This window comes from Heterodontus francisci, chromosome 2 (assembly GCF_036365525.1).
Source record: "Heterodontus francisci isolate sHetFra1 chromosome 2, sHetFra1.hap1, whole genome shotgun sequence".
NCBI classification, from domain to species: domain Eukaryota; kingdom Metazoa; phylum Chordata; class Chondrichthyes; order Heterodontiformes; family Heterodontidae; genus Heterodontus; species Heterodontus francisci.
The window spans coordinates 11029638-11043670 of record NC_090372.1 but is presented as its reverse complement, the minus strand read 5'-3'; the positions used below and the strand labels follow the sequence as shown (position 1 = coordinate 11043670).

At 41.2% G+C, this 14033-nt stretch overlaps 1 protein-coding gene across 9 annotated transcripts in view; it reads left to right on the top strand.

Annotated features, from left to right (window-relative positions):
• ulk4 (unc-51 like kinase 4) overlaps positions 1 to 14033 on the top strand; it is a 448354-nt gene that overhangs the window by 137609 nt on the left and 296712 nt on the right. For 8 of the 9 annotated variants that reach the window (XM_068054427.1, XM_068054423.1, XM_068054428.1 and 5 more), the window contains 2 exons: positions 397 to 504; positions 5235 to 5318. In XM_068054427.1, coding sequence (XP_067910528.1) covers positions 397 to 504; positions 5235 to 5318 — 192 coding nt within the window. The remainder of the gene's footprint in view (positions 1 to 396; positions 505 to 5234; positions 5319 to 14033) is intronic. The other variant, XM_068054429.1, reaches the window with a different exon arrangement.

Here is a 14033-nt window from a genome sequence, read left to right as displayed (position 1 = left end):
TGGGCACCACACCTCAGGAAGGATATATTGGCCTTCAAGGGCGTACAGTGCAGATTCACGAGAATAATCCCAGGACTCAAAATGCTAAATTTTGAGAACCGGTCGCTGAAGTGTTAAAGTCTAATTCTGTTAAATGAAAGTCCTTTTTTAAAAGGAAAATGAATTGATGGAAAAAGTGAATTCAACTTTTTCAAATTCAAGACTTCTCTAAATTCCTCAAACTTAACATTCCTTATTGTAAAGAACACAGCAATTTATCCCCTAAAAAAAACAAATTTCTAGAAAGTAGAACAAAGACGCATAACCATACAAAATGTACTGTTGCAAGTATTCTTTCTTATATATTGCCGCGTAATGTAACCTATGCTGCCTAATGGTCCAATCTTCACACCTCAGGCTGTCACAGTGTTAACTGAGCTGACACGAGAGAACTTCAGAAACACAAAATTGAAACATTGCCTGATACCTGCACTTGGAGAACTCCTGTACCTTGTGGCCAACCAGGTAGGAGACACTGAGGATATGAAAATTTTTAGTGATGCATGGTACATTCTTAATACTGCAACAGAATCCTGTAAAGGTGTAGCTGATGTAGGTGATAATTGATTTGGGGAAAAGGAGGTTAGCTGTTGTGAATGGAACCATAAATACATAATTTTAAGAGATAATTCTTCCTTAAGGGTGAAATATAATGACTCCATGCAAAGGGTCTGCATTTACCTGGACTGGCATCAGAAATTAACTTTGTATTCTAGTACTATCAGAGACCCTGGATCTTCCACTGGCAGAGATCAAGAGCAGGACTACAAATTTTAGACTGTGCGGCATCATGGGATTTGAATGCTTCTACCTTCAAGCAGGAAACAAAATTCAAACTCACGTTAAATGAAGGTCAAGTGATGTTGGCAGCAACTATTTCAACGATAGTAAATCTAAGACTCTCTAAAATGGTTATAACTAAATGTTCTTGAACAGAAGTCCTCAAGGTACTTTAAGATGCCCATCAGTCGGGAAGTTGCTGATGCCTTAAGATGGTAGTCAAAGAACAAACATATTGTGAACTGTGACGACAGGGAAATCTCCCAACCCTTGCTGTGACATTCAGCCCCTTGAGCCTGTTTTGCCATCCACTTAGATCTAGGCTGATCTGCCTCTTCATTTCACTTACCCATCTTTGTTCCATTTCCCTTCATACCCTTAACGTACTAAAGTCTATCAGTCTCCATTTTGAAATGTTCAGCCTCTTTTTGGGTAGACTGTTCCAGATTTGCACTACAACTGATGGGATGCATCTCTTCAGGGAGTATTGCATGGACCAAAGGCATACTGATTGAGCCACAAACACCTTGGTATTTCCCATGTTTAGTCATAGAGTGATACAGCACTGAAACAGGCCCTTCGGCCCACCGAGTCTGTGCCAACCAACAACCACCCATTTATACTAATCCTACATTAATCCCATATTCCCTACCACATCCCCACCATTCTCCTATCACCTACCTACATTATGGACAATTTACAATGGCCAATTTACCGATCAACCTGCAAGAGGAAACCGGAGCACCTGGCGGAAACCCACGCGCTCACAGGGAGAACTTGCAAACTCCGCACAGGCAGTACCCAGAACCGAACCCGGGTTGCTGGAACTGTGAGGCTGTAGTGCTAACCACTGTGCCGCCCTAAATTTTGTTCAGGTCTATTCTAAAAGGAACAGAACTCAGTAAAAATCTGACCAGTCACTACTGTAATGAGGTCTATAAACAAACAAGTTGCAAGTTATGTTGTGACACCAAGCACAGTTGGTAAAATCTCTCAATTCTTTGTCCTTGGTACCTCATATAGGTGCAAAACTTCATAATAGATGTGCTCATTGATATTGCCTAGATCCAGGTGGCTTTATCATAGAGTTCCCCATTTCCAATATTTTGTAAGACTGATAAGAATGTATTTGCAGCTGGAGGTTATGTGAATGCGTGAAGAATGTTAGATTTCTTGCCACAGTTCTGGTCCTTGCTCCAAAATATGGAAGCTCCTTCACAGCCTGACTCAGTTTTCTTTCTGACCTCCCATGCATCTTAAAGCTTATTTTTTGGTGTGATCAAACTCAAATTTTCTGTTATCTCTTGTGCTCCATAATAAATGTGTGGTTTAGAACAAGAACTTTATATACAGTGAGAATGGGTAAGAAACATGACAAAAAATGGATTGTGCCAAACTCTTACAGTGGGCAGGATTTTCGCGGGCCGAAGGGGCGGGATTGGTGTCGGTCGGTTGCGTAATTTTGCACTGCCAGGTTGCTGGCACCATCCCAGCCATTTTTACAGAGGCAGGATTGGGGGCAGATCGGCTACCCATCTGCAAGCGGCAGGTAGCCAATTGAGGTGAGGGAAAGGCCAATTTTCAGATGCCAACTGGAATTTTCCAGTCAGCCTCCGGGCCCTCCGCAGTGTCAGGAGCACAGCAGCTGCCTGGAGGCGGCCTCCAAGCAGCAAACCATGTGGGGAGGGCCAGCACACCAGGCAGCCTTTGAGGTATCCTCCTCCCACCTACCTGGCTATAGCTGCAGCCATAGGCTGCCCTGCAGAGGGTCCCGCTCCACAATAGTGGCTTGGCAACTGTGACCATTTTTTTTTAACTCAAAAGGATTAAAATTTACTGAGATGGAGGTGCCCTCTTTCTCCCATACCTGCAATAGAATCTGCAGCGCCTTCCATGCTGGAGGGCCTCCTCTTGGCCCTCCAGCTTCAAGAGCCTGCCTGCGATCCTTAATTGGACGGCGAGTGCACCCTCTCGCCAATAGTTGGCTAATTCAGCCAAATTCACTGTTGGGTTTCTGTTTCTAATGCAGTGCAGAGTTGAGACCTGTATTTGACCCTTACATCGGAGTCCTGACCCAAAAGGAAAAATCCTGCTTGATGTCTTCAAGAAGCAATGTTCCAAGTGGCTTTCCTGGGTTCGATGGGAGTATAGTCATTTGTACACAGAGGTTGAACTACATTGAATTAATGAGGAAAATCATTTCTCGTTTGTAATCTACACCCATTACCTGAAGTTAAAATGGGAGTAACTTAATCCTCTCTACACCTCAGATCATATAACATGGGTTTAAAATAGCTTCCAAATATATTTTTCTTCCATTCATTTAAAAATGCTCAAACTCAAAAATGGGTTTGTCTCTATGCGGATTTATTGCTAAAGCTTGGTAGAATCTTCTGGTTTCTGGCAGCAAAATTTCTAAATATATTTTTCAGTCATCACTGATTAATCAACAGTTTGTTCTTGAAAATACCTGAATTCCTCTGGCAGATTTTGAGATGCTGTTAACCTGATTCTCTGAACTGGATACCTAGTATAAGACCTAAAGCAGAATTCCATTCTTGATCAAGGGACAGTACAAAACAGTAATTTTTAGGCTGTGCTATCATCATAAAGGCAAAACTGGCAGTAATTCAGGGAGGCAAGTCCATAAAACTGGGAGTGTAGCTTGACGCACCTATCCTGGTCAGTTATGCTACATCCTATATTGCCAGCAATGCAATGAGTGTTCTATGACCTGCTGTGCATAATGCATGTGTAACTGCAATTAAGGCTATTAATACCAGCATAATTGCCAGTTAATATAGGGAATGAACTGAACCATATTTATGAGCTTCCATATATAATTTGGGAGTTGGAATGGAATCAAAATCTTTTGTGGTTTAGGTTCTCAGTAAATGACACTTTTGTTCTTGGTACACAGCATGATGGGAGTTGCATTCAGTGCTGCCTGACACTCAGGTTGGCTAAAGAAAATGAGAAAGAGTAGGAATATGTTGCCAGATATGGAGAATGGCACCAAGGGCATTCTATTTATACCCAACATTGCACTATCTAGTGCATGTACTGCTAACAGAGACTTACTAAAAGGCCACGGTCTCACTGGACTGTGTAACCAACTATACCATTTCCATCACAAAATCCTCCCAAAAAACATGCACAATCCAGATAGCGCTGCCATTGATCCTCAAGTTGTAAACCTTTCTTGTTTTAAAGACTCACTCAGGCTTATAATTCATTTTGACCCACAAATTACAGGAGAGCAAATTAATGACTCACTCAAAAGGTTGTTATGCTTAATGGGGTTAAGTTTATTTGTACCCACGATTACAGATTTAATAAGGGAACAGAATTAAAATGATTACAGAAAAATTAAAATGGTTACAGAAAATGATTACAGATTTAACAGGTTGAGAAAAAAGAGAAAAGAAAAGAATTAAAAAAAAGTGCTTTGTTACTTTACTCCCAGCAAGTAAACCCTTTAAAAATATCGAACATACAAATGCTCAAATATGATACCAACTAGTCATACAATCACCTGAAAGGGCCATCTCTCATTGAGTGCAGGCTCTGCATCCAACGCTTGGTCAGGCTTCCGACACTTGGTCGTATTTCTGCTTCTCTCAACTGCAGTTCTGGTCTTTCGCGGCTGCCGTAAAGATCTCCGATGTGTTCAAGCTCTTATACCACTTTTCAGGGAATGAGCTTGTACTATATTGACAGGTCACACTACCCTATGAAGCTTCTTTTAGAAGCATAATACACAATTAATATCTGCACCCTTTGTCTAAACCATAGGGTATGAACCTGCCCAGAAAGCTAGCCATCTTTCTTTTACTTTCTCCAGTCATTTCCCATCATGTAAATTCCCTTGCAGTCAATCAGTCAATATTTCAGAAAACGCTGTTTGTAATTTGCTGGAACACTATGCTCCATCTTTTTAGTTTAGTTTAGAGATACAGCACTGAAACAGGCCCTTCGGCCCACCGAGTCTGTGCCGACCATCAACCACCCATTTATACTAATCCTACGCTAATTCCATATTCCTACCACATCCCCACCTGTCCCTATATTTCCCTACCACCTACCTATACTAGGGGCAATTTATAATGGCCAATTTACCTATCAACCTGCAAGTCTTTGGCATGTGGGAGGAAACCGGAGCACCCGGAGGAAACCCACGCAGACATAGGGATAACTTGCAAACTCCGCACAGGCAGTACCCAGAATTGAACGGGTCGCTGGAGCTGTGAGGCTGCGGTGCTAACCACTGCGCCACTGTGCCGCCCTAAGTTGTACTGTCTATTTGTGTTTGAGACAAAGAAAATCATTTTCTTTCAATGCAGCTTTTATAATCATCTGCAAGCTAATTTCATTTACACTGATATTTGCATGGTTGCTTCATTCACTTTATACAGGAGGAGAAAAGACCACACTCAAGAGACCACTGGGCCATCCCCTCCACTGCCTACACTGTGCTAATGAGATGTATTCGAGAAGGGGTAAGACTGTTTCTAGCCTCCTGAGAAATGTAGCAGCATTCTTCATCATGCTGCAGATATTGCATGCATGTTCTAGTTTTTATATTTACACACGTGCAGTTTGTGTATATCATTTCCTAAATTAAAATTGCCCAGGGAACTTCTCAGTTGCCATGCCCCAACAGTGTTTTTCCTCTTTGTTTTCATGATTTTTGTCTGGAAACGTCAAGCTTTGACAAAATAAATACACAAATGTTGTTTTGAAAATCCCTCATTATGAGTACAGTGATTCTCACAGTGGTTGTGAATTTATCAAAATAATGGGAAGTTATCCTGAAAGCATAAGCACTTATCTGGTATGTTTGCTAAATTAACTTACTCATAATGGATATAAATATTTAGAACAGTTGTGTTTTATGCGTTAAATTGGTTGTGCACCTAATCACCACTTGATTGCAGTAAAAATTGTCAACTCTTATTTAAATGCAAACTTTTGTTTCCTATCTTGCAACAAGCTGTCAATTGCTCACCTACCAGCTATTCTGTGTCTGACTGAATTGGCATCTGCATACCAAATATAAATTGATGAGAATTGGTTCAGCCCATTTTTATTGCATTTTAAAAAAACAAAATATGTATTCATGGTTCAATCTTAGTAAAGCTACTCAGTTGTGGTATTTTAGTTTAACTAGCCTACTTTGCCATATGTAATCTTTGCCAATTGACTTTATAAACTGCATTTTTCTGGGGGTTAGAGCTGGGGACCGGAATTTTACGCATCCCAGCGGGTTGGGTGGCGGTGTGGGGGCAGCGTAAAATTGACCGGCAGGCTACGGGAAGCCTACCCGCCCTGTTTCCGCCTCCGGACAAGTTTACGGAGGTCAGTCGGGGGGAAGGAAACGGCCTGCCCACCCAAGGCCAATCAAGACCCTTAAGTGGCCACTTAACGGCCACTTAAGGGCCCTCGCCCACATCCACGGGTATTTTACCCGTGGCAAGCGGGTGTGCTGGGGATGTGAAAGACCGCCCAGCAATAGCTGCCGGCCTTTCCGCGCCCCGGGGGGGGCATGGCAGTCAGGCACAGGGTGCCCGATTGAGGGCCGTCCCCACCTCCCAACCCACCCCTGGGATCCAAGACATCTCCCTCACCCCAAACGACCACCCTAGCCTCACCAGGGCACGGCCGATCCCCCTGGTGAGGCAACCCAAACTTACCCACTCTCTCGGGTCCATGGCGTCGGCTGGACTGCAGTCCCAGCAGTGGCCACCGCTCCTGGTGACGCTGCTTAGACTGAACTGCCGGCCCGCTGATTGGCCAGCAGCTTACTGAGGCGGGACCTCCTCTCCTCCCTCAAGTGAGTGGAAGTCCCGCCTCGGGCCAATTAAAGCCTGGGGATCCATAAAATATGGGACGAGTCCCCAGGCTGGGTGGAAGCGGGTTCGTCGCCGACATTTACGTCGGAGTCCGGCTCTTGTCCGGTGAGCTGGATGTTGGCAGATGGAAAAAGAATCATTCTCAGTAAGTTTCATTTGAAGCTTCTTTTCCCAACTTAATTAAGCAGAAAATGGTCTGGGTCCTGATGCTGCTACAGGCTGAGAAAACATTGATCCCAAAGGGACTGTGATAACAAATCTCTGGTGGCTGCAAATTGAATTAGTGTGACAGTCTTATTGAGCTTGTAGAGTAGTGGAACAAACTTTGACCTTTTTCCTCCAGCAGTGATAAGTATCCGTCATTATCAGGCATTCAGATATCTCATCATGGGGTCTTCTGATAACAAGAGGTGCAGCACACCCTCAGGTGGAAGGAAAACAATGTGCAGGGGAATTGTAATTATAGCCAGACATCATATATGAATATATTTGAATATTAATGAATAATGTTCTATGAGTATCCTAATTTTAATCAAATATTACTGTATAATTAATCATTGACTATTTGCATCCTGGCAGCTGATTTATGGTGGGTAGTTTTGTTTGAAAGTAGGGAATAATTTGCTCTCTCCAATTATAGGTTCTTTTCTCAGTTTAGTCTAATTTCAATTACATTTAGTTATGCCCAAATGCTCCTTTAGTTTATGAAGGTGGGATCGTTGTTTTTATTTAGTGATCAGAATACTAATCTGACATACCCAAAAATAGCACTATCAAAGGGATGTTGGTCAGATTTAGACAGACTTGGCAGTCAACAGAGCAGGTTTCTTCTCTTCCTGTTCAAGTGACCTCCTTAACAAGTTGACTTGAGGCAGCAGTATTACTGTGTTGGTGGAAATGGATCAATGCTGCACCAAAGTGGATAATGTAAGAAACTTATTGTGATGGGAACACAGAATTAAAAAGAGAGCAAGATTTCACTTTGGATTTCTACCTTTTTATAGGAAATTTGAAGGTGCTGCAGAACTTTATTTTTTTTTCATTTAGAGAGATACAGCACTGAAACAGGCCCTTCGGCCCACCGAGTCGGTGCTGACCATCAACCACCCATTTGTTCTAATCCTACATTTATCCCATATTCCCTACCACATCCCCACAATTCACCTACCTACACTAGCGGCAATTTACAATGACCAATTTATCCATCAACCTGCAAGTCTTTGGCTGTGGGAGGAAACTGGAGCACCCGGCAGAAACCCACGCGGTCACAGGGAGAACTTGCAAGCTCCGCACAGGCAGTACCCAGAATTGAACCCGGGTCGCTGGAGCTGTGAGGCTGCAGTGCTAACCACTGCGCCACTGTGCCGTTCTTAACTTGCTTAACAAAATATGAAAATTTCTGTGCAGTAACACTCATTATACATTCACATTGATTGCAATATTACTGAATTCCATACAGTGCTGTAGTCAAATACAGCAGCTAAATTGTGCACAGTAAAATCTACCAACAAATATACATCTAAAAATGGACAAATATTTATCGAAACTGAGTAGGCCAGTCAGGCCTTTGAGCCTGTTCCACCATTGTTAGTTCATGGTTTATCTGTATCTTGACTACGTTTTCCTCCCTTGATTCCATATCCCATAACACCCTTGCTGAACAGAAATCCAGACGTCCACTACCCGTTGTGTGAATAATTGATTCCTGACATCACCCCGAATGATCTGGCTCCAATTTTAAGGTTTGCGCCCTTGTTCTGGACTCCCTTACCAGACAAAATAGTGAATCTTTATCTACTCTACCAAATCTTTCAATCAACTTTCAGCATTTGCAGAATTTCTCCTGGTTCATACAAAATTACATAAAATTGTGAAATTTCTTCCCTACAGAAATTGTAAAAATTTGAAAATATCATTAAAAAGACTACAATTTGGCTTACTCAGTCATTGTTAATCATTGTAAAATATTGTGGTTTAGATGGTGTGACAACCCTGTTATAAAACAGCTATTGTCCAACTCATCATAAGCAATGCCCCAGGAGATCTGCCAGTATGTTTAAAAAGACTAACACTTATACCTCATTCTAAATATATTTGCTTCATGTAATAGTTCTTAATTGTCAGCTGTAAGTTCATGCATCTGAATGTGTTAACTGACAACCAGAGTCACATCAGGGCTCCCAGAAGAAGTTGGGTTGAGTCAAGAGTGCCAATTGGAGGTCAGTCTTGGATATCAGTAGCAATTGGAGCATGAATAGGCAGGGCTTCTGGCAGAGGTTGAGTTGGGGTACTGTGCAATTCAGTCAAAATAACAGGATTGCTGTGCCCAGGACTAAGAAGCAGGTTTCACAGAATGTTTTTTTGGAGTGATTGGCCAGTTTTCTTTTGTTCCCATTTTCAAATTTATGTTCAATGAAACCAGTGAAGTAAATTTTGGAGCACCTAGTGTTTTGATTGGTGCACATTAAGTATCAGCAAAAATGAAGGAATTGATTCCTTTCTTAGAATCATGGAATGCTGCTGCCGATTCAACTCATTGTGCCTATGCCAGGTCTTTGAAAGAGCTATCCAGTTAGTTGCACTTCCCTGCTCTGCAAATTTCTCCCCTTGAAGTATTTATCCCATTTCCTTTTGAAAGTTGCTATTGAATCTGCTTCCACCACCCTTTTGGGTGGTGCATCCTAGACCACAAAAACTCGCTCAGTAATTTTTTTTCGCCCTCCGATCACCTTTGGTTCTTTTGCCAATCTCTAATGTCCTTTAGGGAAGGAAATCTATCGTCCTTACCTGGTCTGACCTACGTGTGACTCCAGACCCTTAACAATGTGGTTGACTCTTAACTGCACTCTGAAATGGCCTAGGAAGCCACTCAGTTCAAGGGCAATTAGGGTGGGCACAAATGCTGGCCTTGCCAGTGCGGCCACATCCCATGAAAGAATAAAAAAAATTACCTTAAATCTGTGGCCTCTGATTAGTGACATTTCCTCCACTGGAAACAGTTTCTTCTTATTTACTTTATCCAAACCCTTCATGAATAGGAAAATATCCCCAATTTCTAAACTCGTCTGTCCTACTTGCTGGGTGGTAATGTACTTTTTAATTCCTTTTTTGGAACAGCATTGAAACATAACATTTTAGCTGTGCTATTTACTGGGTCAGTTCTGAATTTGTAAGTCTCTGATCTCTCCGTAACCGAAAAGTGTGTCAATTAGTGCTGACTCATTGAGAGCTGCTGTTTGATGGTCCCACCACTAAGATCAGCTTAGTGGCTGTTTTCTGAAAGATGTTTAATGATCACTGTATGCAACCTTCAATCATGTCCTAAAATTGGAATATATAAAGAGGATAGGCGATGAATCTAACTGTGGACTAAAACTGCATCAAAAACTGCCTCCGTATTACGGGTACTCAAGTATACTATATAATGAGAAAAAAGCTAACATAAATTAGGCGGGCTAATATGAGATTGACCCATCCACACCTATGGAGATTTATCAGGTAATTTGGTGGGTGTAGCAATTTCAATGTCCACCTGATGTAGGTAGTGAGAGGCCGGAACATTTTTTGATGGTGGGGCCTTATTAGCATGGAAGTGGTGAGCTGCCAGCACAAACTAAGCACTGACAGGCAACTAGCACTCTGAGGGGCAGTAAAATCTTGTCTCAAATGTAAAACGAAGCTGGCAGAATTCCATTGATGGAAAGAGCTAGGCTGACCCTTGGGAGAACGAGAGGATTTTAAGCAAAACACCTAAAGAGCAATTATGCTAATCCTGCTGCTAAAAAAATGCTCATCAACCATTATGTTCACTTCATCAGCATGGGATCCAGTGAATCTTTTAAGGTGCACTGCTTGTGCCTGCTTTTCTCTCAGGGCAGTGAGTGTGTACTGAGCTGTGCAGATGCTGTACTGCCCTGGAGGAAAATGGCATTGGAGTCCTGCAAATGTCATGGTGCCCCAATTTGCTTTGCCTAATGAGGACCCAGAGTGCAGGCCACTAAAATGCAGATCTATTCAAAAATGGCAGCAGACCATTAGTGGAAGTTTTTTTTAAATTTTGGTTGTGCTGCAATCCTGTTGGAAAATGGGGCAGTAAAGAGAGACCACAACCGTCTCCATCATGTGATGGGTCTGGTTCAGATTTGCAATTAATAATTTAAAAAAATGAATTCTTGAAGACTAATTTGGTCTAAATACAATAGATGTAGATAACGTTAGTCAGCCTATGAAAGACATGTAAATCAACCAATAATTAAAATACATTAAGATATGCTGAGTATTTAAGTCAGAATGCCTCTCCCTCATGCATTTAATGGAACAGGATTCCACAGAAACAAATAAGAAAATAAATTGGATTTTAAAATACGTGCACACTTAATGTACCCTGAACAGGTATTCACTTAAGTGGAGTAGGCAGTATAATGAAGCAAACTGTTCTTTATTAATACCACATTGGTAGTGTTCCCCTGTGTCCTAATTATGGCAGTATCATATTACATTTCTGCAGCGGCTTTAAGGTGATGAGATTATTCTTTAAAGCTCTGCTGTGCTGTCTATGTACAAGTTTTATCCAGTCACATTTCAGTTCACAATTAACTAAACTGACAGCATCTGTTAGTAGTGTTAAAGGTTGGGTCTTTCATTCTTCTGCTTAATGGTTAATCATCCCATTTTCCCCAATAGGCACAATGAACAGACATTACAGATGGCAGATTAAAAATGCATGCATATGAGTAGACTGTCACTGTTGCATATGAATGGAGCCCCTTTATCCTCCCTTTCCTCTACTATATTATCAATTTCACTGGAGTGAACAAAAAGTATAATGCTGGAAATCTGAAACAAAAAAAGCACTGGAAACATTTAGCAGATCAGGAGGATCTGTGGAGAGAACAGAGAAGTTATTTCAGGTTTAGAACCTTCCTCATGACGCAACTGCCTGACCTGCTGAATGTTTGTTTGAGTGAAATTTATTTTGAAAATATTAATGTTAATATTGTAGCTCTTCATATCAATCATTGTTAATGATAAATATGTTTTCTGACGCTACATTCCACTAAAAACCAACAGTGCTTATAAAATCATGGGGGTCTCTAACTAGAGCAAAAAAAGTGATCGAAACCCACTGTGTATTCAAATTTTAAACATTTATGAAGTTGTGTGTCCTAATTGGCAGGCTGTCAATTCAAGATGACCACATGCAAAGATGATAATATTAGTTCACGCTTCTCTTTTTTTTTAAATCCAGTGTTCTGCACTGAATTTCCCCTAGCCCCCTGAAGGCATTGTATCTTACTCAGTTCTTTTCTACAGGTGCAGGGAGCCTTCCAGTATTTCATCCAATTGTCATCCTAGATAATGAATATCATTATTTCATCCTAGATAATGAATATCATATTTAACCATTATAAGCATCACAGCTGAGCCTAGGGGTGCTAAGATCAAGTGCAGCATTCAACTGGCACCCTGGGTGAGATCAGCTATTTCCCCACAGGCCAGTGATCAAACCTCAACAGCAACAACAACTTGTATAGCACCTTAAATGTAATAAAATGTCCCAAGGCATTTCACAAGCGTGCTATAAAGCAAAATTTGACACCAAGTCACATAAGGCGATGGCCAAAAGCTTGGTCAAAGGGCGAGTTTTTAAGGAGCGTCCTAAGGTAGGAAAGAGAGGCAGAGACGTTTTGGGAGGGAATTCCAGAGCTTAGGGCCCAGGCAGCTTGGTGCATTTCAGTCTGTATGACTTTGAACCTTACCACTTTATGTGTATATAATTACAGTTATATCTCAAATGTCTAAAGTTTCATAACCAAGTCTAATTTACCACTATCTACCCAATATTATTTCATGTGCCCCACTTTGCTTGATATTGTCCTGGTTCAATATTGCATGTGCTGAAGAGCTTTAGAATTGGAATGATGAAATTGGCAAGTTTCCATTTCATCTTCAGTGTGTGGGAGAAAAACCAACAATATCTACCATGCATATATCTATGTGTGAGATTTTCAATGTCCTAACTATTATATTTAACATTTATATATACACCTTCTAAGGGTTGGGTCTGCTTTTTAAAAAGGTACAGTATTGAAAATAAGCTATCATTTTCAAAATTCACGAACTGTTTATAATTTATAACTAATTTCTAACAACTTTATGAATCTGAGTGTCATCATTCCTGCCTGACCAAATTCTGGGCAGCATTTTCTTGCTTCTTTCTAAAATGTCAATTGAGACATCTTCCAGAGAGGACCAAAGCTACTTTTATATTGATTTTCAGCCACTGGCTCCATAGTCTGGATCTCATTCAGCTAAAGGTCAGGTGAAGATAAAACTTCCAGATTTATGTAGATCTGAGAAACTTGTTTTTCACTTTTTCTTAGGACTTGCTGCTGATCTAACTTTGGCCACTGAAAACACTACCAGCAGCAGTGTGAATTTGGAACGGCAACTGCTGATGTCATGGCATCGTTTTATTGTCAAAGGGAATGGGTTTCACACCAAATTTGAAATTGTTGATGGATCTGAAGGACATGTAGAGAAGCTGTTTCCACTTGCGGGGGAGCCCAAAACTAGGCAGCATAACTATAAGATAGTTACTAATAAATCCAAAAAGAAATTTACAAGAAATTTACAAGAAATTTCTTCACTCCAGAGTGTTGGAAATGTGGGATGTGCAACCACATGGTGTGGTTGAGGTGAATAGTGTAGATGCCTTTAAGGGGAAGCTAGATAAGTAGACAAGGAAGGAAGGAATAGGATATGTTGCTAGGGTGACATAAAGTAAGGTGGGAGGAGGCTTATGTAGAGCATAAACAATGGCATAGACCTGTTGAGCCGAACAGACTGATTCCATGCTGTAAAATTCAATGTAACATGACATCTGCTCACCACCATGCATCATGATATTTACTTTTGGATTTGTGAATAGAGGGAGCTCAACTTTTCAGATGTACTCAGCTGGGATTTATGGTGAAATGTGAGGAACTGTTGTTACTTGGTCTATAGCTGTCTCGTTTTTTTTCAAAAGGGTTGTAACCTTTGGTATCTTACAAACTTCCAATCTAAAAAGGAAAGAACTCTAGGGTGGAGGATAGAAACATAGAAAATAGGAGCAGGAGTAGGCCATTCGGCCCTTTGAGCCTGCTCCGCCATTCATTATGATCATGGCTGATGATCCAACTCAGTAGCCTGTTCCTGCTTTTGCCCCATACCCTTTGATTCCTTTAGACCCAAGAGTTATATCTAATTCCTTCTTGAAAACATACAATATTTTGGGCCTCAACTGCTTTTTGTGGTAGCGAATTCCACAGCCTCACCACTCGCTGGGTGACGAAATTTCTCCTCATCTCAGTCCTGAAA